The 23,480-nt window shown below is 41.9% G+C and overlaps 1 protein-coding gene across 1 annotated transcript in view; it reads right to left on the bottom strand.

The window, feature by feature from the left end:
• CEP89 (centrosomal protein 89) overlaps positions 1-23,480 on the bottom strand; it is a 79,308-nt gene that overhangs the window by 38,137 nt on the left and 17,691 nt on the right. The window contains exons 5-11 of the mRNA XM_082677011.1: positions 19,498-19,600; positions 16,689-16,717; positions 14,403-14,445; positions 11,922-12,140; positions 10,448-10,593; positions 1,767-1,817; positions 1,519-1,602 (exon numbers count right to left, since the gene is read on the bottom strand). Coding sequence (XP_082533137.1) covers positions 1,519-1,602; positions 1,767-1,817; positions 10,448-10,593; positions 11,922-12,140; positions 14,403-14,445; positions 16,689-16,717; positions 19,498-19,600 — 675 coding nt within the window. The remainder of the gene's footprint in view (positions 1-1,518; positions 1,603-1,766; positions 1,818-10,447; positions 10,594-11,921; positions 12,141-14,402; positions 14,446-16,688; positions 16,718-19,497; positions 19,601-23,480) is intronic.

The following is a 23,480-nucleotide window of genomic DNA, read 5'->3' as shown; positions in this document are numbered from 1 at the left end:
CGGACGCGCAGGCTCGGCAGCCGTGGCTCGCGGGCCCAGCTGCTCCGTGGCATGTGGGGTCTTCCTGGACCGGGGAACGAGCCCGTGTCCCCTGCCTCGGCAGGCGGACTCTCAGCCACTGCGCCACCAGGGAAGCCCTGCTAGTGATTTTTAATTATCCCACTAAGGGTATATGTCAACGGTCTTTTCAACTGGATCTCTCGTTTAAATTATTGGTGAAAGAATTGATTACTAGACGTATTGTAAAACCAATAGATCTTGGTTATACAATAAAATGTCGATTCATTGGTAGTCTGAATTATTTCAAGTGTACCTTATTAACAAAAATATCAGTGGACTCAGAATAAAATTTTATAGTACTAAATGTCAAGCTAACTGTGAATTTTGTTCTGTATCTCAAGTAAATTTATGATAATGTCCTCATGAGCTATCAACAAAATATATGTACTTTTGTGAACTATGGATTTTCTAATTAAATTTTACATGCAACATGATTTTTACATGAATGCTACTTTGTTTAAACTATCAAATGTCAGTATTTTACTACAATTTTATTATAAAATGTACATTATCACTAAATGAGCTTTGATTTTAAAAATTAAATTAGCTTTAGTTGTATATTATTTTTTACAAATATAGACTTGTATAAAGGCTAAAAAAAAAAAAATTAAGTGTCCAACAGAAAGCCTAGGAGAAAAGGTTCACAACTGCATTACATGGGCCATGACATGGGACAGCAGAACAAGAACAGGATGGGTGACTCTTAACAGACCCTTCCAATCAGGGATCCTAGAAATACCAACTCTTTTCTCTCTGGATCCCTCCAATTCCAGGGATCTCTTTGGTCACTTAAATAAGGAACATAGAGGTTCGCAGCACGGAAAGGCATGGGACGTATCTATAATACCTGCACAGCCTTGGTTTCCTGTATCATTAGAATGAACTCTGCTCCAGGAGCCATTCCCATGAAAAAGAGTGAACACGGCAGAAACAAACAAAAACCTCACTTCCCCACCACCACCAACAGCTCAGTAATTAGACTTCCTGGGAGTCAGCTCTTCATAGAATTAAGAAGCATCTAAGCCTGCCTGAAACATCCCCGGTCTTCTACCTTCCTTGTCTGCCCAAATGTCCCTTTTACCAGTGCTGTTTGCAGCTGCACAGGACCAGGAAAGTAGCACCTCCCACTGCTGCCTTCTCCGCACCCCAAGATCCCAGCCCACGTGGGGCTGCCTGTCTGGGAAGCCACGGCTTCCAATGCTGCACCCCATCCCTCCAATACTTCTCCCATCAATCCCAACCCACCGCCCTGCTCCGCCCGTCCCTCTCTCCTGCCTTCCCTCTTCCTTCTCCCCGTCCCCACACTGCTACACTCCCTCCTTCCTCCTTTCCTTCTTTTAACAAACACTTGAGTACCTGCTAGATGTTGGCTATACCTATCTTCAAAATGTTGCTTCCAAGTTTGAATCGGTCTTCTTTTTTACAAACCTTGTTCTTCTGAGACTTTCGCCCACCTACCTGAAGGCTGGCATTGAGCTCGTCCTTCTCTTTCATTCTGTCTTCATAGGCCAGCAACAAGGGGGACAGGTACTTTGTATCCACCTGAACATAATGGAATAAAGAAGATTAATATCTTTCTTACATCTAAACACAATCAGCACATCTTTAAAAAGGAAAGAAAATATACTTCATTTGGAATGGTTTGTAACAGCTATTCAATTATAGCCCAGAAAATATGGGCCTGAAATTAAATAACTTTCACTTACCAGCCAGGGTGGTACAGGGCCCTTTGATGGGAGGCCTTCAATATTTAAACTCTAAAAACAAAACACACGGTGAAGACAAATTAAATTACACTTCCTCTGAAATTTCAAGTCTTAGCTATTCTTAACCTAGACTGGGCATCAGCTATCTAGGAATCGTGTGTGTGTGTGTGTGTGTGTGTGTGTGTGTAAATTGATATATTTGTGTATATGTTTATATATATATAATTATCTGAAGTGTTTGAGAGTAATTTTTACACATAATGCTCCTTTTCCTCTAAATACTTCAATGTACATTTCCTAAAAGCAAAAGCATTCATCTATTTGACCACAGTACGATCATAAAAATCAGGAAATCAAGACTGATGCAATACTGTATTCTAATCTATAGACTATGCTGAAATTTTGCCTATTTTCCCACTGATGTCCTTTTCTGGTCAAGAATCCAATCCAGGATTACATGTTGCATTTAGTTGTCAAAACTTTTCAGCATTTTAAAATGTGGAACATATCTAATAATTTTTTATTGGATGCCAATAAAACTTTTTCAGTGTTATGTTGTTGAGTGTCTAGATTTTGTTGTCTTCTTTTAAAGTGTTTTGTTTTCTTTTTCTTTTGTAGGCTCTTAAGTTACGCACAAAAGACGATGCTTTTGAGGCTCATCTTTTTCAGAACCCAAAGGTCTCCGGGTGCTAATTATTTTTAGCTCACAGCTCCCTGAACTTGTTTTCTGCCTGGCCTCACAGAGTTTCATCCTATACATGTGCAGATTAGTGTTCAACAAAGGACTGCGAGGAACCCCATGTGGATTTATGTAGCTCTTGCCATGGCTCCCTCCTCTCTGGTGTTCCTGCCCCACAAATCCCAGTCTCCTCTGCTTCCCCAAATCTGATCTGTCTCTTCAGTTCAGACTGCCACACTCTGCTTGCGTTGCTCCACCCGGCACTGTTATCCGAGAGAGCCTCCAAGCAGAAAGCAATGTGATCATAAGGCTCATCTATTTATCCTCCTTCTCCCCATGAGGACAGTGCTGCCTGCAGTAATTCCATCAGGGCCAGAAGCAATGGCCCTGATGGCATAATTCCTTATCCAACAAAGATTTTCTAACGCGTTTACCATCTCATGATTCATTCAGCAAACACTGAAAGCTCACTAAGCCATTGTGGACGTTACAGCACATGTCACTGTTTACAAGGATTGTATGGTTCCACACAGAGATGGGTCTTCTCACATCGCACAGGGCAGAACGTGCCTTGAGAGTGGAACAAACAGAAGCCTGCAGTGGTTGGAGAGACAGATCACCTCTGGCTGGAGGCATCAGGGGAGACTGTCATGGAGAACGGTGGCCGCAAAGGGCAGAATGGTGTGCACATTTTGGGGGTGGCGGGTGAGGGCAGCAGCCAGTCGCTGGGCCTGCCTGCCCACAACCTTCTGAAAGAGAACTGGCTTGTTCACAGCCCTGCAGAAGGCCCTGGCCTAGGAAGCCTGTTTTGGATCATAGGACCCCAGGAACTTTAATATTTTTGTTAAAAAAAAAAAAAAAAGTTAACATTATGTTAAGTGAAAGAAGTCAGCCACAAAAGCCCACCTGTTGTATGATTCCAGTTATATAGAACATTCAGAATAGGCAAATCCACAGAAAGTAGTGGTTGCCAGGGCCAACGTGGGTGGTGGGAAAGAAGGGGGCGTGACCGCTAACAGGTGTGAGATTTCTTGTTGTGAGTTTTCCTGTTGTGATGAAAATGTTCTACAATTGATTGTGGTGGCGGTTGCACAGTTCTGTGAATACACTAAAAATCACTGAATTGTATACTTTAAATGGGTGAATTAGACGGTATGTGAATTACATCTCAAAGCTGATATTTAAAAAATTTAAACCTAAGTCCTACTTCAGAAAGAAAGAAAGCAGTCCATAAAGCTGCCCTGAACTCCCAGGAGCCACGTGACAACACCGTGCACACCTGGCTTCCCCCGCCACCCTGATCCCAGTAGGAGCCAGTGAGCTGGGCGTCCTGACACCCCCACCACGCCTCCAGCCCCACACAACCCTCACACACACGAGCCTCCAGGGCACAGACCTGAGCTGTTGGGTCCTCTTGTTGTTCCTCACAATTTTTGAGGTTTGCTCAGAACCTCAAAAATAGCGTAGTGGTTTGCTCAGTTAGAGTCTGTCGAATCGAATTCTGCAATCCTGCTTCTAAAGTAAAACCTAGTCTGTCTTCTCTCTTTATATACACATAGACTGTGAAAGGATCTCCACCTCCAAGTTAATTACACACCCATCACCCCACATATTTACCATTTTGTGGGGAGAGAACACAAGTTCTACTCTCTCAGCAAGTTTCAACTATACAGTACAGTATTATCAACTATAGTCACCATGTTATATATTGGATCCTCAGATCTCATTCATCTTATACCTGAAAGTTTGTACCCTTTTACTTGCCTCTCCCCATTTTTCCCACCGCCCCGCCACCCAGCCCATGGCAGTCACCATTCAACTCTGTGTTTCTATGAGTTTGACTTCTTTTTTTAAGATTCCACATATAAGTGACACCAAGCAGTATTGTCCTTTATCTGGCTTATTTCACTTAGAATAATACCCTCCACGTTCACCCATGTTGCAAGTGACAGAACTGCCTTGTTCTTTAAGGCTGAATAATATTCCACTGTATGTCACATGGTTTTTATATATATGTATATATATATGTATATGTGTGTGTGTGTGTGTGTATATATATATATATATATAAAAAACATGTGACATATACCACATTTTCTTTATCCATTCATCCTTGGCTATCATAAATAATGCTGCAATGAACATAAGAGTACAGCTATCTCTTCAAGATAGTGATTTCATTTCCTTTAGGTATACACCCAGAAGTGGGATTGCTGAATGGTATGGTAGTTCCGTTTTTAATTACTTGAGGAACCTCCATACTGTTTTTTATAGTGGCTGCACCAACTTACATTCTCACCAATAGTGTACAAGGGTTTTTTCTCTACACCCTCACCAGAATTTCTATCTTTTTCAAAAAAGACACGCTAACAGGCATGAGGTGATATCTCATTGGGGTTATAGGTTGCATTTTCCTGACGATTAGTGACGTTGAGCACCTTTTCATACACCTGTTGGCCATCTGTATGTCTTCTTTGGAAAAATGTCTATTCAGATCCTTGGCCCATTTTCAAATTGGGTTATTTGTTTTTGTGCTATTGAGTTGTATGAGTTCCTTGTACAGTTTGGATATTAACCCTTTATTGGACACGTGGTTTGCCAATATTTTCTCCCATTCCATAGGTTGCCTTTTCATTTTGTTGATAGTTCCCTTTGCAAAAGCTTTTTTAGTTTGATGTAGTCCATTTGTTTATCTTTGCTTTTGTTGTCTTTGTTTCTGGTATCAAATCCAAAAAACCAGGGCTTCCCTGGTGGCGCAGTGGTTAAGAATCCGCCTGCCAATACAGAGTACACGGGTTCGAGCCCTGGTCTGGGAAGATCCCAGATGCCGTGGAGCAACTAAGCCCGTGCACCACGACTACTGAGCCTGCGCTTCTAGAGCCCGCGAGCCACAACTACTGAAGCCTTTGTGCCACAGCTACTGAAGCCCGTGCGCCTAGAGCCCATGCTCCGCAACAAGAGAAGCCACCGCAATGAGAAGCCCGTGCACTGCAGCAAAGAGTAGCCCCCACTCACCACAACTAGAGAAGGCCCGCACGCAGCAACGAAGACCCAAAGCAGACAAAAATAAATAAACAAATTTTTTAAAAAATCCAAAAAATCAATGCCAAGACCAAGGAGTTTTATGATTCAGGTCTTACATTCAAATCCTCAATTCATTTTGAGTTGATTTTTGTGTATGGTGTACAACAGGGGTCCAGTTTCATTCTTTTGCAAGTGGATATTCAGTTTTCCCAGCATCATTTACTAAAGAGACTATCCTTTCCCTTTCGGATAACAGTGCCGGGTGGAGTATATGCTTGGCTCCTTTGTTGACTGTATACACATGGGTTTATATCTGGGCTCTCAATTCTGTTCCATTGATCTATGTGTCTGTTTTCATGCCAACAGTACACCGTTTTGATTACTATTTCTTTGTAATACAGCTTGAAATCAGGAGGTGTGGTATCTCCAGCTTTTTCTTTCTTGAGTCTACTTTAAATATTTGAGGGCTTTTGTGGTTCCATATAAATTTTAGGATTGTTTTATCTGTTTCTGTGAAAAATGCCACTGGAATTTTGATAGCAATCATACTGACTCTGCAGGTCACTTTGGGTAGTACGGACGTTGTAACAATATTCTTTCAATCCACGAGCACAGAATATCTTTCCACTTATTTGCATCATCTTTGATTTCTTTCATCAATGTTTTATAGTTTTTGGTGTACAGATGTTTCCCCTCCTTATCGCTTCTTGGCCTTTTTGCTAAGATCAAGTGTACATGTTTCACCTCCTTAGTAAATTTATTCCTAAGTGTTTTATTTTTTTTGATGCTACTATAAATGGGATTGTTTTCTTAATTTCTCTTTCCAATAGTTTTTGGTGTGTAGAAACACAACTGAATTTTGCATATTGATTGTGCATCCTGCAAATTTACTGAATTCATTTATTAGTTTTAACAGTTTTGTGGTGGAGCCTTTAGGGTTTTCTATGTATAATTTCACTGTCATCAGCAAACAGAGGCAATTTTACTTCTTCCTTTCCAATTGGAGGCTTTTTATATCTTTCTTGCCTAATTGCTCTGGCTTGGTCTTCTAGTATTCTGTTGAATAAAACTGGTGAGAGTGGACATCATTGTGTTGCCCCTGAAGGTTTCAGCTTTAGATGTAGGCTTGTCATGTATGGCCTATTACTATGTTGCACTATGGTCCTTCTACACCCGGTTTGTTGAGAGTGTTTATCATGACAATATGTTGAATTTTTGTCAAACTTTTCTGCATCTATTGAGATGATCACAGGTTTTACTCTTAATTTTGTTAATATGGTGTATTATATAGTAAGTCCCCTACATACAAACCTTCAAGTTGCAAACTTTCAAAGATGCAAACATGTGCTCCATCAACATCAGGCATGAGTGAAATTGCAGCTTGCCCTCTGTCTCCTATTGCTGATGGTCCTTCAGCTGTACCAGCTCCCACCTCCTCTCCCTCCTCCAGTCAGTAACTCTTCTTGCCTATTGACTCCATGCCAACCCCTGTATGCCAGCTGTTGTACTGTGCTACTCTACTGTAATCTTACTATATCGTAAGATTAAAAGTGTTTTATTTTTTGTGTTTTACATATTGTGTGAAAAGTATTATAAACCTAGTATGGTACAGTACTATATAGCCAATTGTGTTAGTTGGGTACCTAGGCTAACTTTGTTGGACTTAGGAACAAATCGGACTTACAAATGTGCTCTCGGAACGCAACTCGTTCATATGTAGGGGACTTACTATACTGACTAATTTGCAGATGTTGAACCATCCTTGTATCCCATGAATAAATAGCACTTGATCGTGGTGTTTGATCCTTTCAATATACAGTCATCCCTCTCTGTGGAGAACTGGTCCTAGGACTGGCTGTGGATACCAAAATCTGCAGATGCTCAAGTCCCACAGTTGGCTCTCCAGATCCACAGTTCTACAGCTGCCAATTCAACCAACCGTGGATTCTGTAGTACTGTACGTATTTACTGAAAATAAAATTCACGTATAACGCACCCATACAGTTCAAACCCATGTTGTTTGAGGGTCAACTATACTGTTGAATTCAGTTTGCTAATATTTTGTTGAGGATTTTTGTATCTCTGTTTATCAGGGACATTGGCCTACAATTTTCCTGGAGTGTTCTTGTCTGGCTTTGGCATTAGGGTAATGCTGGTCTCGTAAAATGAGTTTAGCAGTGTCTCTTCCTCTTCAATTCTTTAGAAGAGTTTGAGAAGGGTTGGTATTAATACTTGGTATGATTTCAAACAATCAGCTTAGTTCATTGATCTTTTCTAGTTTTTATTTAATTTACTTCTGCTATGATCCTTGTTATTTCCTTCCTCCTATTAACTTTGGGCTTCATTTGTTCTTTTTCTAGTTACTTGAGGTATAAAGTTAGGTTGTTTACTTGAGATCTTTCTTGTCTCTTAGTGTAGGTGTTTATTACTATGAACTTCCCTCTTGGAATTGCTTTTGCTGTATCCCGTAAGTTTTGTTATGTTGTGTTTCCATTTTCATTTGTCTCAAGATGTTTTCTGATTTCTTCTTTGATCCACTGTTTGATCAGAGTAGCATGTTGTTTAATGTCCACATATTTGTTAATTTTCCAGTTTCCTTCTTTTAATTGATTTCTAGTTTTTCACTATTGTGGTCAGAAAAGATGCTTGATATGACTTCAATCCTTTTAGATTTATTAAGACTTGTGTTGTGGCCTAACATATGATCTATCCTGGAGAATGTTACATGTGTGCTTGGAGAAGGATGTTTATTCTGTTGCTTTTGGATGCAATGTTCTGTATACACATGGTCTGATGTATCATTTAAGGCCAATGTTTCCTTACTGATTATCTGTCTGGATGATCTATCCATTAATAAAAGTGGGGTATTAAAGTCGCCTACTATTATTGTATGACTGTCTGTTTTTCTCTTTAGGTCTGTGAATATTTGCTTTATATTTTTAGGTGTGCCTATGTTGGGTTCACAAATATTTATAAATGTTATATCCTCTTGTTGGAGTGACCTCTTTATCATCTTATAATAACCTTTGTCTCTTATTACAGTCTTTGTCTTAAAGTCTATTTTGTCTAAGTAAAGCCAACCCACCTTTCTTTTGGCTTCCATTTGCATGGAGTACATTTTTCCATCCCTTCACTTTCAGTCTGTTTATGTCTTTATATCTGAAGTGAGTCTCTTGTAAGCAGCACATACATGGGTCTTGCTCTTTTATCCATTCAACCACTCTATGTGTTTTGATTGGAGAATTTTAGCCCATTTATATTTAAAGTAATTATTGTTAGGTATGGACTTAATTGCCATTTTGTTCACTGTTCCCTGGCTTTCTGTAATTCCTTTTGGTTCCTTTTTCTCTTGCTCTCTTCAAGTGTGATTTCATGATTTTCTGTAGTGTTACGTTTAGATTACTTTGTCTTTACTTTCTGCTTTGTGGTTACTATGAGGCTTACATAAAACAACTTATAACCATCTATTTTAAGTTGATAACTTAAGTTTGAATGAATTGCAAAACTACATTTTTTATTCTCTCCCCATTTTATGTTTATGATGTTGCAATTTACATCTTTTTATCTTGTATATTCATCAACAAATTATTGTAGTTATATTTTTACTATCTTTGTCTTTTACCCTTCATACTAGATTTATAAGTGATTAACCCACCAACTTCACAACAGATTATCTTTAATTTTACTATATATTTACCTTTACCAGTGAAAATTTTAATTTCATGTTTTCCTGTTACTAATTAGTGCCCTTGTATTTCAGCTTGAAGAAAGTCCTTTAACATTTCTTGTAAGGCTGGTCTGGTGGTGATTAACTCCTTCTGCTTTTGCATGTCCTGAAAACTCTTTACCTCTGTCTACTCCAATTCTAAAGGACAACTTTGCTGGGTAGTGTATTCTTGGTTGAATATATTGTGCTACTCCCTTCTGGTCTGCAAAGTTTCTGCTGATAGATCTTATGAGGGTTTCCTTGTATGTAACATGTTTTTCTCTTGCTGCTTTTAAGATTGTCTCCTTGTTTTAAATTTTGACAATTTAATTATAATGTGTTTTGCCGTGGGTGCCTTTGGATTCATCTTTTTTAGAACTCTCTGGGCTTCCTGGATTGAGATGTCTATTTCTTTCCGCAGGGAACTTTTCAGCATTATTTCTTTAAATGAGCTTTATGCCCCTTTCTCTCTTTCCCCTCTGGGACCTCTGTAATCCACATGATGGCATTCCTTAAGCTATCTTCACTCTTTTTCATTCTTTTTACTCTTCTGTTTGGATAAATTCCACTGCCCTGTCTTCAAGCTCACTGATCCTTTCTCACACTTGCGCTAGTCTGCTGTTGAAACCCTCTATTGAATTTTTCACCTCAAGGATTATATTCTTCTGCTCTATGATTTCTCTTTGGTACTTTTTAAATATTTTCTATCTCTTCGTTGAAATTCTCACTTTGTTCATGCTTTCCTGACCTTGCTGAACATCTTTATGACTGTTATTTTAAACTCTCTATTGAGTAAATCGCTTATCTGGATTTCATTAAGATTAGTTTCTGGAGATTTATCTCGTTCTCTTCTTTAGAACATATTCCCTTTTTTCTTCATTTTCCTTTACTCTCTGTGTTGGTTTCTGTGCATTAGAAAAAACAGCCACCTCTCCTGTCTTGACAGAGTGGTCTTGTATAGGAGATGAGTCTCATCCATCAGCCTGGCCCAAGCTCTTGGCTGCCTCTCAAACCTCTGTGATTGTCCAAGCTGCTGCCTTTATTCTTAGTGGTTCCCAGTAGTTGGGGATGTTCCAAGACCCATCAGAGAAAGGGAGGGTGGGAAGGAGGGAGGGAGGGAGAAAATAGAAAGGTGCTCAGAAAGACTCTACTTTGGATGTATCTTTTTTTATACCAAATTATAATAAATATGAGCCCTTTAGAATTGGAAGCCAATTCAACAGGAAAGGCTAAAATATCAGAAAACTGATTTTTCTTAATAGGAAACATTACCTCTTCCTTGGATAAATGCCTGAATTTTGTTTGATATCTACTCAGTTCTACATTCAAACAATGAACAGTCATTTTCAATCCATCATTTTCATCCACCAGTTCTTGAGCTTGTTTTCTTAGATAATGTAATTCAGGTGCAGCGACTACTGAAAAATATAAATTCAATATTATACCGTAAGAACTTATTTCAAATTTATCAAGATTTTATATAAATTGCTGATTGTCCTTCTTTCTCTTTTAGGCTCACAAAGGCAGTGAATGACAGATATATAGATATAAATGAATAAAAGTTACCAAGTTTTTTTAACATTGAATAGTCAAAAGTGTTTTGGAAGTTTGTGAAAGTTTTTGCATGTATAATTAAGGTAAAATAAAAATTTTAGGTTGAAAAAAAGTCGTTTCAGATGATATACAAATATGTTCCTTGAAAATTATATAGAATAAATGGAGAATTTATTACAACTAATAACTTTCCCACATAATAGTAATGTCTTATTAGAAAACGTCATAGAAAACAGATCCCACAAAATAATAGCACAAATAATATAAAGTATCTAGAAATGTGCCTAAGACAAGAAATATGCAGGGTCTGTATAAAGAAAACTACAACATCTTTCTTAAGGCCATAATATTAGACTTATATAAACAGATAAATATACAGAGGAAACATTGAAAACAGTGAATATTTATATGACCTTAGCATTATTATTATTATTTTTTTAGCCGTGCCACGCAGCACATGGGATCCTAGTTCCCAGACCAGAGATTGAACCTGCCCCCACTGCACAGTGCAAGTGTGGAGTCTTAACCACCAGGGAAGTCCCTGATCTTAGCATTAAAAAGAACTTGACACCAATGGCATAGGTCATAACAGAAAAATATCCTATAAGTTTAGCTGAATTATCAACAAACTGAGAAAATATTACATACATGACAAAGGCCTAAAACCCTTAATATGTAAAGAGCTCCTACAAATCAACAGAAAAGATCAAAGCATCTCAATTTAAAATGGGAAAACTTATAAAAGAGAAAGAAAATGACCCACAAAGATAATGAAAAAAATATTCAACTTCATCAATAGTAAATGAATTAAACTAAAATGGGATTCTTCTTTTTTTTTAACCTATCAAATTCGCAAGGAAAATACAATCCTCATCATTGGTAAGTATGTGGTGAAAGAGCCACTTTTATATGCTGCTCATGGGGATAAAAACTGATATGAAACATATGTACAATACTATGCTAAGAATCAAAAGAAGTGTTGGAATTTTAGCATAATAATAATGACACAGCAGATGAAATCAAATTTCAACAAGTATAAGGATATTAATGAAAGATCTTAAAATCATAACAAAATATCAAGAACATTAATATCACCAAATACTGTAACATAAAATATTAACTTTCAAAATAAATAAGAAAATTTGAATTCTTCTTTGTTCCTTTAATAAAAGAACTGTGTAGTTGTCCCCACCTTCCTGAGAGGATGCTTTCTCAACTTCTTTCAGCCTTCCATTTTCTTTTTCCATCCTTTTAAGTTTTAACTGTAGTTCTTTCATTGTTTTTTTTATTATGTTAAGTTCAAGAGTAAGGGTTTGATTTGCATTGTTTAGATGCAAATTGTCTTCTTTTAATTCCTCGAACTTTTCTTTGGTTATTTCTATATGTCTTTGATGTGTTCTACCATTTACATCTAAAAAGGCACAGGAAAAAAGTTTTAAAATATTAATTGATATTTACAATTCTACATCAAAATTACAGGAGACAATTTCAAAAACCACATGAGCAACTCTTCATGTCAGTGCCTGCAAAGAGAATGGCCTATATAGCAAAGAGTGCATGGTCTGTTGAGACTACAGTGAGCAACAGGAAGAGGGATGACAGAGGGGGAGGCAGGAGCCAGTGGAGGCTCTATACTATTGGACATAGGATTGTACATATCGTAATATGCAGAGCGGAGGTTGTATCCTGCAGGCCACCAGGAGCCAGAAAGCCTTTCAGGCAGAAGTATGGAAAGAAGAGGCTCTACTCTCAGATGAATCCCTGAGGACAGCAGTGAAGAAACCAAACAGGAAGGAGGCCTAGCCCAGAGGCAGGGAGACCAGTCAGGAGACTCCTAGAGTAGGGATGGAGAGGAAAGGACATGAGAGAAGGATTCAGGGGCGAAAGCTCAGCAGGGCTCAAGAACTCAACTGGGTGTGGACAGTGAGGGGGGGCAAGTCAAGGATGAGCACCAAGACCTGTGGTTTGGAAGACATCTAGCCAGACAAGGGACACAAGCATGGCAGGGGAAGGGAAGCCCAGGCTAGGACACGGGCCCGGAGCTCTGAAGGCAGCCTCAGCTGGAGAGACTGAGGCGTCACCAGCATGTGGGCAGACCTGAAGGCACCGGGGTGAGAAGAAAGCCAGAGACCACGAAGGATGTTAGGAAGGAGCAGCAAGAAAGATGGAGGAAAGCAGAGAGTGATGTTCCACAGGGAGATCAAAGGAGGTGAGGGCTACGATGGGCTCCCAGCCCGGGCAGAGCTTCTGTGTGCAGATGTGCAGACAAGGGCGGGAATGCTGGTGGCTCCAGACAGCCTCCCCTGACCTCTGACACACACATCCCCAACCCCTAGAACATGAAAGGAAAGTCTAAGAAATGAGTAACTCCACAGCTACACTGAAAACAAGAGGTGAGCCACCAGGAATCCCGGAAAGAAAACATTTGAGATTAGATTGAAGATGGAAGCTGCAGCCTAAAATATGCCAGGAGAGGTCAGCTCCTGGAGGTGGGAGTGCTTCCAGGGATGTGCTTTGCCCTGGCAGGTACTGGGGACACAAAGTGACCTAGAAAGGGCTGATGAGGTATCCAGTTAATGTGCCAGATGGGATCAGCAATGGTTCAAGCCCCCTGGGCCGGGTAGTACAGACAGGCTCTGAGGACAGAGGCAGGCAGGCACTGGGGCTGGGGAAACTCAGGAGGAAGAGGGACCCCCGAACCCCCTGGCTGACCACACACCCTGTCTGTCCCTGTCAGTCACTGGAGACAGGCTGTACGCCTGACAGCCCACTGGTTTCCCCCTCTGAGCAGCCTGCAGTAATCAGATACAGCATCCCCAGGCAGACCAACAGGGACTCCCAAGGACCAAGGCGAACACATCACACATCACCAAGAACCATGTGAGCTAAGAGAAGCACCAAAATCAAATAACAGAGGACACAGTTGGCTGCTCAGCAACTATAAGATTTTTGAATGGGTGTAGTTAAGATTCCAGAGAGATGTTTGTCAATACTTAATAGAAATCATGGAAACAAACAGTTTCATTCACAATACAAATTCAAAGGATGGGTTGAGCAGCAGAATACATACAATGAAGAATCAACCTGTGGGCTAGACATTAGAGCCCCAGCAATATCCCAGAATACAGCAGCACCAAAAACACCAAGATAGAAAGGGTGAAAACAAAGCCAATCAGACATGGAGGACAGACGAAAGCCTTGATTCCTGACAGGATTTTCAGACTAGCAATGTGAGGCTTAACAGGAAAAAAATTACAAAATCCACCTTGAAAGCTAATGAGGCTCCTCAAACTGTAGAGGGGATAGCACCCCAGAAAGTATCTCTAGACCCCTCAGCTCTGTCTCTAGCCCCTGAGCAGAGCCCCCGTTTGCATACATCCCCCTCCCAGTGTCTGCCTATAACCCACAGGTCCACTCCCCTCCCCAGGATCTGAGCACATGCCATGGGGACATATATCCATCATCCAACGTGGACACGTTTGGACTCTCTCTTTTAAGGCAAAGGTGGAAATTCAACAAACTGCCTCCTCTTCCCAATTCTGATAATGGGACAGAAGCAACAGCCTTTACAGGAAAAAAAAAAAACAGAGATCTTTGTTTTATGTGAGATTATTCTGGGTATTCGCTAGAACAATCAGCTTTTCAATCACAATGAAATTCAAAAGGCAAATACCTGGAGAGGGTGGAGGTTTTCCACAAAATGATGGTTTTTCATCCTAAGGAAGAAAACAACATGAGAGTAATGAATTAAGAGTCTCAGCATCTTCTAAAAGTGGATTGGCACAAGCAGGTAGGTCATCGTATATCAAATATTTAAGCACTTTTTTCCCCCTTCATTTTGGCTCTTATAGTTGCTAGTTTGTTTTAGCTGTAGAAACTTTAATATTCACTGTTTCTTTTAAATGAACCAAAACCTTAAGGGATTTCCCCTCTTGGCAGGTTCTCTGAGCAGCAAGGGAAGTCCTGCTTTCTTCCTGCCTTTTTGTCCATGAGTTCAGTGTCTTTTTTTTTTTTAATTGAAGTCTAGGTGATTTACAATATTGTGTTAGCTTCAGGTGTATAGCAAAGTAGTTCAGTTATACATATATATATTTTTCCAATTCTCTTCCATTATAGGTTATTGTAAGATACTGAATACAATTCCCTGTGCTATACAGTACATCCTAGTCGCTATCTATTTTATACATAGTAGTGTGTATCTATTAATCTCATACTCCTACGTTATCCCTCCCCCCAACCCCTTTGGTAACTATATGTTTGTTTTCTATATCTGTGAGTCTATTTCTGTTTTGTAAATAAGTTCATTTGTATTATTTTTTAGATTCCACATAAGTGATACCGTATAATATTTGTCTTTGTCTGGCTTACTTCACTCAGGATGATAATCTCTAGGTCCATCCATGTTGCTGCAAATGGCATTTCATTCTTTTTTCTGGCTGAGTAATATTCCTGTGTGTGTGTGTGTGTGTGTGTGTGTGTGTGTGTGTACCACATCTTCTTTACCCATTCATCTGTTGATGGGCACTTAGGTTGCTTCCATGTCTTGGCTATTGTAAACAGTGCTGCATATGAACACAGTATCTTTGGAAATTAGAGTTTTCTCCGGATACATGCCCAGGAGTGGGATTGCTGGATCATATGGCAACTCTATTTTAGTTTTTTGAGGAACCTCTATACTGCTGTCCATAGTGGCTGTACTAATTTACATTCCCACCAACAGTGTAGGAGGGTTGCCTTTTCTCCACAATTTATTATTGGTAGTCAGTCACGGTGTTTACATGCAGGTCCCATAAGTGACAGGCCACCAGTTCACATTCTAAAGCATGTGATATGACTGTAGGTGCTGAGCAGAGATGCACAAAGCAAATTCCAACTGGCCTTTTCTCCTTGGGATATGCAAAAAGACCCCATTAGCTTCAGAGAAGCACGTTTTCGAAGCACTGAGAAGGGCTTCCCTGGTGGCGCAGTGGTTGAGAGTCCACCTGCTGATGCAAGGGACACAGGTTCGTGCCCCGGTCCGGGAGGATCCCACATGCCGCGGAGCGGCTGGGCCCGTGAGCCATGGCCGCTGAGCCTGCGTGTCCGGAGCCTGTGCTCTGCAACAGGTGAGGCCACAGCACTGAGAGGCCCGTGTACCGCAAAAAAAAAAAAAAAAAAAGTACTGAGAAAAGAATATAACATCCTCCTTTTCAACCCAAAACTTAGAGGAAAGGGAAGTCTTTGAACTTTTGTTCATTTTTCTACTACACATCAGTCTGATTCTAAGTTTCTAATTTCTGCTGAAAAAGTAGATAAGGTTATAAATTAACTCTACTGAGAAGTCTTTAATTTTTAAACTCCTTTGACATCGCAGAATTAAAAACTTAAGTAAACTATTTCCATGTCTGCAAACTGGTTATTGTCTATTCATTCTACAAATGAAAATGTAAATGTAAGTGATTTCTAATCCCTCAATACATTACATTCATTTTAAACTATGCAAAACATGAGTTTCTTCATGTTTTAAAACTTTTTTAAAAAAAACATTCAATGGAAAAGAACTCTTAATGGAAGTTTTCTTCCCCACAAATCACAAAAGTTGTTTTGAAATTATGGTGGAAATTCTACTAATTGAGAAAATCAGTTTTTAAAAAACAATCCTTGGGCTTCCCTGGTGGTGCAGTGGGTAAGAATCTGCCTGCCAATGCAGGGGACATAGGTTCGAGCCCTGGTCCGGGAAGATCCCACATGCCTCGGAGCAACTAAGCCCATGCGCCACAACTACTGAAGCCCGCATGCCTAGAGCCCGTGCTCGGCAACAAGAGAAGCCACGGCAATGAGATGCCCGCGCATCACAACGAAGAGTAGCCCCAACTCGCCACAACTAGAGAAAGCCCGCGTGCAGCAACGAAGACCCAACGCAGTCAAAAATAAATAAATAAATTTTTAAAAAACACACACACACAAAAACAATCCTTACCTTTAAATTCAGAATAGAATGTTTACCATCTGATTAAAAAAAAAGAAAGAAAACTTTGTAAAGCAGAGAAAGACATCTGACAACTCAGAAGAGTACAATCTTAGGAACTCACCTTCTGCAGATGAGCTAAACCAGGCCCAGGTGGGCAGCCTTCCCAAGGCCACATGAGAAGCGGGTCCAGAGCCAGGCAGGAGCCCAACTCGGAACTGCTCATCTCTCCCCGCTGCTCGTTCCTGAGCACCTTCAGTGGCTCACGTGATTGGAGAACCAAGGCCAAACTCCTCAGCGCGACTCTGAGCCTTCTCCACCTTCCCAGCACTCCCCCTCCCAGAGCTCTACCCGTCCCACCGCCATTCCCCAGATGGGCTGAGGCTGATGCCTCCCCGTCTCCCTGCCTACAGTAGCAGTCCACTCGGTCAGATGCTGGTACCTCGACCAAAGGATGTCAGGGTCCAAGCTTCTTGGCCAGGTACTGCTAGGGCGCAGAGTGGCACCTCAGAGTTTGAGGCTTTAGCCTTTAGACAATAATTATCAGCTAGCATTATGGAGGATGCTGTGCTTCACACATACGACTAAATTTAATCCTTATACATTTAATCCTTATAAGAACCTGATGAGAGGTGCACTCAAACTGAGAGAAGTGGGGTTAAGGAACTCACCAAGCCTCTCGCCACCTGGATATGACAGAACCAAAGCACTAAAAACCAGTGTTTCTGATGTGTTGCCTAAGGATCACTCACATCAGACTCTCCAAAGAGCTTGTTAAAAATACAGACCCTCTGGGGCTCCAGCCCAGATTCACTGACTCAGAATTTGGGGCTGGGGTGGGGCCTTTTCACAAGTGTCCAGGGGCTTCTAATGCCCATCACAAACCAAAAACCACTGGAGGAGCTGAACTCCCTCCCAACCACCACCTGCGTTCCCAGTTCAACACCACCTGTGTTACCAAGCGCGCCAGTTACCACACTGCCTTTCAGCTCCAAACCCACCTTTATTGCTGGCTTGTGTTACTGCAGCAGCGCTACCTTGCCAGGAGGAGGAAGGGGCTTGGGTTCCTCATTCCAGAAGGCTGTCTCCATCCCTCTCTCTTTCCCTGCGTTCCTCTTTTTCTCTCCCCTCTCCTCCTTTCTTCCCTCTTTCTAGGTGGCCAGCAGCACTTCCCCATGGGTGGCTTCTCCTGAAATTCCCCTGGAGAGGGCAGCTTTCCAGCGAGTTCTGTTAGCAACACACCTCGGCTAACTTCTCCACCCGCCAGTGGGCCACAGCCGCACCCTCTCCAATGTCTGCATTGGAGATTCTCCAAATGTTTCTTCTCTTGGGGGCTCTCTGTTAACAGAAGAGGGAGCAGCTGTTCTATCTGCTACTCCTGCATTCTTTAGGTTTCTCTCTACCCTTTAGTAGGCAATCCTCTTATAGTCAATAATTCTTTACATTAAACTTTCCTTTTTCAAATCACCATATACATTCTGTCTACTGATTGGATTCTGACTGATATATAACACGTCAGGCCACAGACAACACAGACATTAGAAAGTGGATGGACATGTATGAACACAGAGATATTCAGGATGTGTTATGATTTTTTTAAAAAGGCAGGTAATAAAATAACATACATTTTATTCACATACGCACTCGAAGTTGTTAAAATTGTACTCTACGGGAGTACAATTATGTGTGTTTAACCTCCTATATTTCTGCATTTCAGTTTTTTTTTTTTTTTTACAGTGAGAACGTATTAATTCTGTAATTTAAAAAGAGATATGGGCTTCCCTGGTGGCGCAGTGGTTGACAGTCCGCCTGCCAATGCAGGGGACACGGGTTTGTGCCCCGGTCCAGGAAGATCCCACATGCTGTGGAGCGGCTGGGCCCGTGAGCCATGGCCACTGAGCCTGCGCGTCTAGCGCCTGTGCTCCGCAACGGGAGAGGCCACAACAGCGAGAGGGCCGCGTAAAGCAAAAAAAAAAAAAAAAAAAAAAAAAAGAGATATACTTTTTACTTGAATTGAATATACACATGGATTTCCCACAGGGATAAAGTATGCTGGCCTAATCAATTGGTATTTTCTGGCACAGGTATTAGTAGGCTGGCCTTCTGTTTATCAATCAGTCCCCTTGTGAACTGACTTATATGACAGTTTTCTTGAGGCTAAGCAATTCTGAGGGTCCTGATAAAGCAGTGACTGGTGCCCACTGTATGCCAGGCTCTCCTTCTCACTTCTCAAACATCAGCCACCTCTTAGGAAACGGAAAACCTTTGTTATTTAATGTGCTGAATTCTCTCACTGTGCCAAATGAAATGTACAAGGATGCGCTATTACAAAGTTGTATTATAAACATGTCCCTGCACTCTTTCATCCAAAACACCTGTAGTCACAGCCTGCCATGGGCCAGGACCCTGATCCAGGCACTGGAGCTAGCCTGGTGAACAAGACAGACAAGCTCACTTGCTCATCCTGGGGAGACCACTGGGTACCCGCCCCTCACAGCGCTAGATGTGGGGCGCAGAGAGGAAGGAGCGTGTGGAGCTTCAGAGCCTGAGCCCTGACCCTCCACCCCAGGGGGCCTCTCTCGGCTGCCGGAACTGACAAAATGGACCCCAGTGTGAGGGCCTCAGGCTTTAAAGATGACCTAACACCCGGGCAATCAACTATTTTCACTGTAACCCAGTGAAAACAAAACTCAGGGATATTCCCACTTAAAATCATGGAACCACAGTATGAAGGTGCAATGGCTACATGTTCCCCCAAGTTAACCAATATTTATTGCCACAAAATGCTTTTTGATATTAAATTAAAAAAATTTTTTTTTACCTTTTTCTTGTGTATGCTCTGGTGGAACAGGTGAGCCTGGAAACCCATCTTGTTCAGAAATATTTTCCTCATCTCCACTGTCCACCCCATGTGACGATGGAACCTTTTTGTTACAAAAGACAAAGGAACAGCCAACTACGTGATAAGTGCTTCTGTATCAAATTTCTTCCCAACAAACCCAAACGTCTTATTCCACACCTTCTCCACTGCTCTTTCCTCTCTACGACATAAAAGGACCGCATCTGGCAGGGCGGGATGAAATCTCGGGTCCCTCAGGAGAAGCCCAGTGGCAAAGGCAATGCCGCCCAAATTATGCTTAAGCCACTGAGAACTTCACAGCCACCCCCACCCCCCCAATGCTACCTGGGCAGCTCGCCTTCCCCATTCCTGCCAGGGACCAACTCAGGAAAAGGGGCTGCCTCTGGCCTGCTCTGCATAGCACCCAGTACCACCCTGCCTTGGTACTGATGCTGTGTATTCATCTCTGCATGGGACAAGACCTGCTGACGAGCCCTGTGAGAGCCCTCATCCAGGCAACTGTTTGGGATCGAGGCCCATTATCTGGCTGGCTGTGAGTCCACTGCGAATGTTTCCTGATGGAATGGAACTCTCCCCTGTGCTGTCTGTGAGCATCTTCTACGTAGGTATCATGAATGGTGGCAGGGCTGCAGAGCTGCCCCTCACAGACCTGTGGGCCATCACTGGGACCTCCCCTGATGAACAGGAGACCACCCCACTGGCAGGGCTCTGGGAGGTGGGGACAGAGGCTGCCCAAGGGGAAGAGCAGTGAACCATGTCTTGTACAATAAGCTGTGACTGGTGCTCCCTCGCTGGCTTCCTTTCTGCTACACTAAATAGTATCTTGCGTATGTGATCAGCTTGGCTTAGCTGTGCTGGGCTGCAGGCCGTGGAAGGGTCATCCCCATGGCTGGCAGGGAAGGGGCAGAACTCACTGGCAAGATGCCCAAGAGAAGGGGCATTTCAGAGCCAAAAGCTAAGGCTAGGCCCACCAGGCTCTGGGTACAGGGCTCCAGGGCGACCCAGCTCAGAGCAGCAGAAAGGTCTCCCACTCTACTCATCATCTGAAGGGATTAAAAAGAAATGACCTCTTAGGTTTTGTCTCCTAGGAACCCATTTGCCTTGTTCACCCTATCAAAGATATATTATGCTACTCACTTTTATCAAGGAAATACGAAACTGCTATGGCTTCCCTGGTGGTGCAGAGGTTAAGAATCCACCTGCCAATGCAGGGGACGTGGGTTTGAGCCCTGGTACAGGAAGATCTCACATGCCGTGGAGCGACTAAGCGTGCACCACAACTACTGAGCCTGCGCTCTAGAGCCTGCGAGCCATAACTACTGAGCCCACATGCCACAACTACTGAAGCCTGTGTGCCTAGAGCCCATGCTCTGCAACAAGAGGAGCCACCGCAATAAGAAGCCTGTGCACCGCAATGAAGAGTAGGCCCTGCTCGCTGCAACTAGAGAAAGCCCGCGCACAGCAACAAAGACTCAACGCAGCCAAAAGTAAATAAATAAACTAAAAAAAAAAAGAAAATGCTAAAGATACCCTATTATGGAAAATAATGTTTGGCAGCATCTACTAGCACTAAGACTGATCGTACATATGCCCTATGACCATACATATATCACTCATCAGTATATATGAGCGGTATAGACCCACCAGAAATATACATATATACACACAAATGTTCATAGCAGCACTATTCCTAAAAGCCCAAATCTGGAAACAACCAAATATTCATCTTCAGTAAAATGAATAACTAATTGGATGTTATAATTGTACAACTGGATATTATACAGCAATAAGAACGAACCGACAACTGCTACACACAATGACAGAAGACTCTCAAAAACTCCAAAGAATACGTACTGTATGATTAAAGTCATAGAATCCTCAGAACAGGCAAAACTAAGCTACGCTGATTTTCTAAGATCCAGTCTACTCTCGGAGTCAGGGCAGTGGTTAACTCTTGGGGGAGCAGTGAGTCCTCTCGGTCACAGAGGAGGACTTCTGGGGTCCTAGTAGTGTTGTTCTTTTTCTTTTAATCTGGATGGGGGCTACTTTGTAAAAATTCACTGAGCTGTACACTTATGGCTTATATGCGTTTTGTGTATATTTCATACATTGATAAGTAAGCCTAAAGAATTTGTGACAATATTCTAAAAACACTCTAATATAAAAGTTTTAATTTAAAACATTTTTAAAACTATTATATACTTCTGAGTATGAAAATCACCTGGTTACTAAAACAAAAATTGTTTGGGTACTGAAGGAAGGGAGGAAGAAGCCCGCCAACTCAGCCACAGTGCTGCCATCAGGGATGCCAGGAGTGGCCTTTCCCTCATCCGTCTGTAGCCCTGGCCTAACCTCCTTCATCCTCCTCCTGGTTAGGACACTAACTCAGATTTTAAAGGGTAAAATGTACATGCTGGAATTTACAGGGTAATTATCAGAAAACAAGCCAGTATAATGTGCAAACTAGTAGAGGGAAAGAAATAGAACTAAAAAAATCACCAATCCAAAAGAATGGAAGAGGAAAAAAGATACAGAGTAATAGGACAAGTAGGAAAAATAAAGATAGCAGATTTAAACTCAAAAATATCCATATAATATGTTAAACATAAAAGAACCAAATGGTCCAGTAAAAAGACAAAGGAAAAGTTGGTCAAACTTGGTTAACAAAAACCATATGCTGCATTGAATTGTAAACATTAAATGGATGAATAGTATGTATGTGAATTATATCTCAGTAAACTTAAAAAAAAAAAAAACTAGATGCTATTTACAAGACAGAGCTAAACATAAGGATATAGAAAGGTTAAAATTAAAGGGTGGATTGGGAATTCCCCGGATATCCAGTGGTTAGGACTTGGCGCTCTCACTGCCGGGGCTGCGTGGCATGGCCAAAAAAATTAAAGGTTGGAAAAAAATAGACCACGCAAATATCAAACAAAAGAAAGATGGAGGGGACTTCCCTGGTGGCACAGTGGTTAAGAATCCGCCTGCCAATGCAGGGGACACGGGTTCCAGCCCTGGTCTGGGAAGATCCCACATGCCAAGGAGCAACTAAGCCCGTGCGCCACAACTACCGAACCTGCGCTCTAGAGCCTGTGAGACACAACTACTGAAGCCCGTGCGCCTAGAGCCCGTGCTCCGCAACAAGAGAAGCCACTGCAGCGAGAAGCCCGCGCACCGCAACGAAGAGTAGCCCCTGCTCGCTGCAACTAGAGAAAGCCCGCACGCAGCAACAAAGACCCAACGCAGCCAAAAATAAATTTAAAAATTAATTAGAAAAAAAAAGAAAGATGGAAAATGTCAGATGAAATAGACATTAAGGCAAAAAACCTCTTTAGAGATAGAGAGGTTCACTTCATAGTGACAAACTATTCAATTTACCAAGAAGATATAATTTTCAATTTGTACACACCTAAAAATGTAGTCAGGTGCAAAATAATACACGTTCTATGATTCCATGAATATAAAGCTCAAAAATATGCAAAGCTGATCTGTGACATCTTCTCTTACTTGGAGGTGAAAGCAAGATATTGGAAAACCTGGCAACATGGCAAAGAAGCTGCAGCGTCTAGGTTCCTGTGACTGTGGGGCGAGCCAACTGTAAGAGCCAGTGGTGATTAACCCTGAGGACGCATAGGGTGCAGCCCCAAACGGCACTGGCACCTTCCCAGATGCCCCACCTCAGATCAATGATGCCAACCTAAGAACCCCAGCCCAAAGGGACAGACACTAGTGGTGGAGCAACAGGAGGGTTCAGTTAGCTCCACCTCAGGGTAAAGTCCAGGCAAGAGTGTGGTCAGATTGTGCAGTGGACCAAGGACTAACTCTGGGAGGGGTAGTTTTGATCTGTAGGGTAGAGGGACCGCGCGGGCCTGCACTGGGACCTTTGTAAGTGCGACAGCGTGCTGGACCTCCCCTGGTTTGGTACGCTATGGTAAGGGAAA

This window comes from Grampus griseus (genome assembly GCF_964374135.1).
Source record: "Grampus griseus genome assembly, chromosome: 19".
Lineage (NCBI taxonomy): Eukaryota > Metazoa > Chordata > Mammalia > Artiodactyla > Delphinidae > Grampus > Grampus griseus.
Note: the sequence above shows the minus strand (reverse complement) of the source record. Positions and strands in the feature narration are given on the sequence as shown.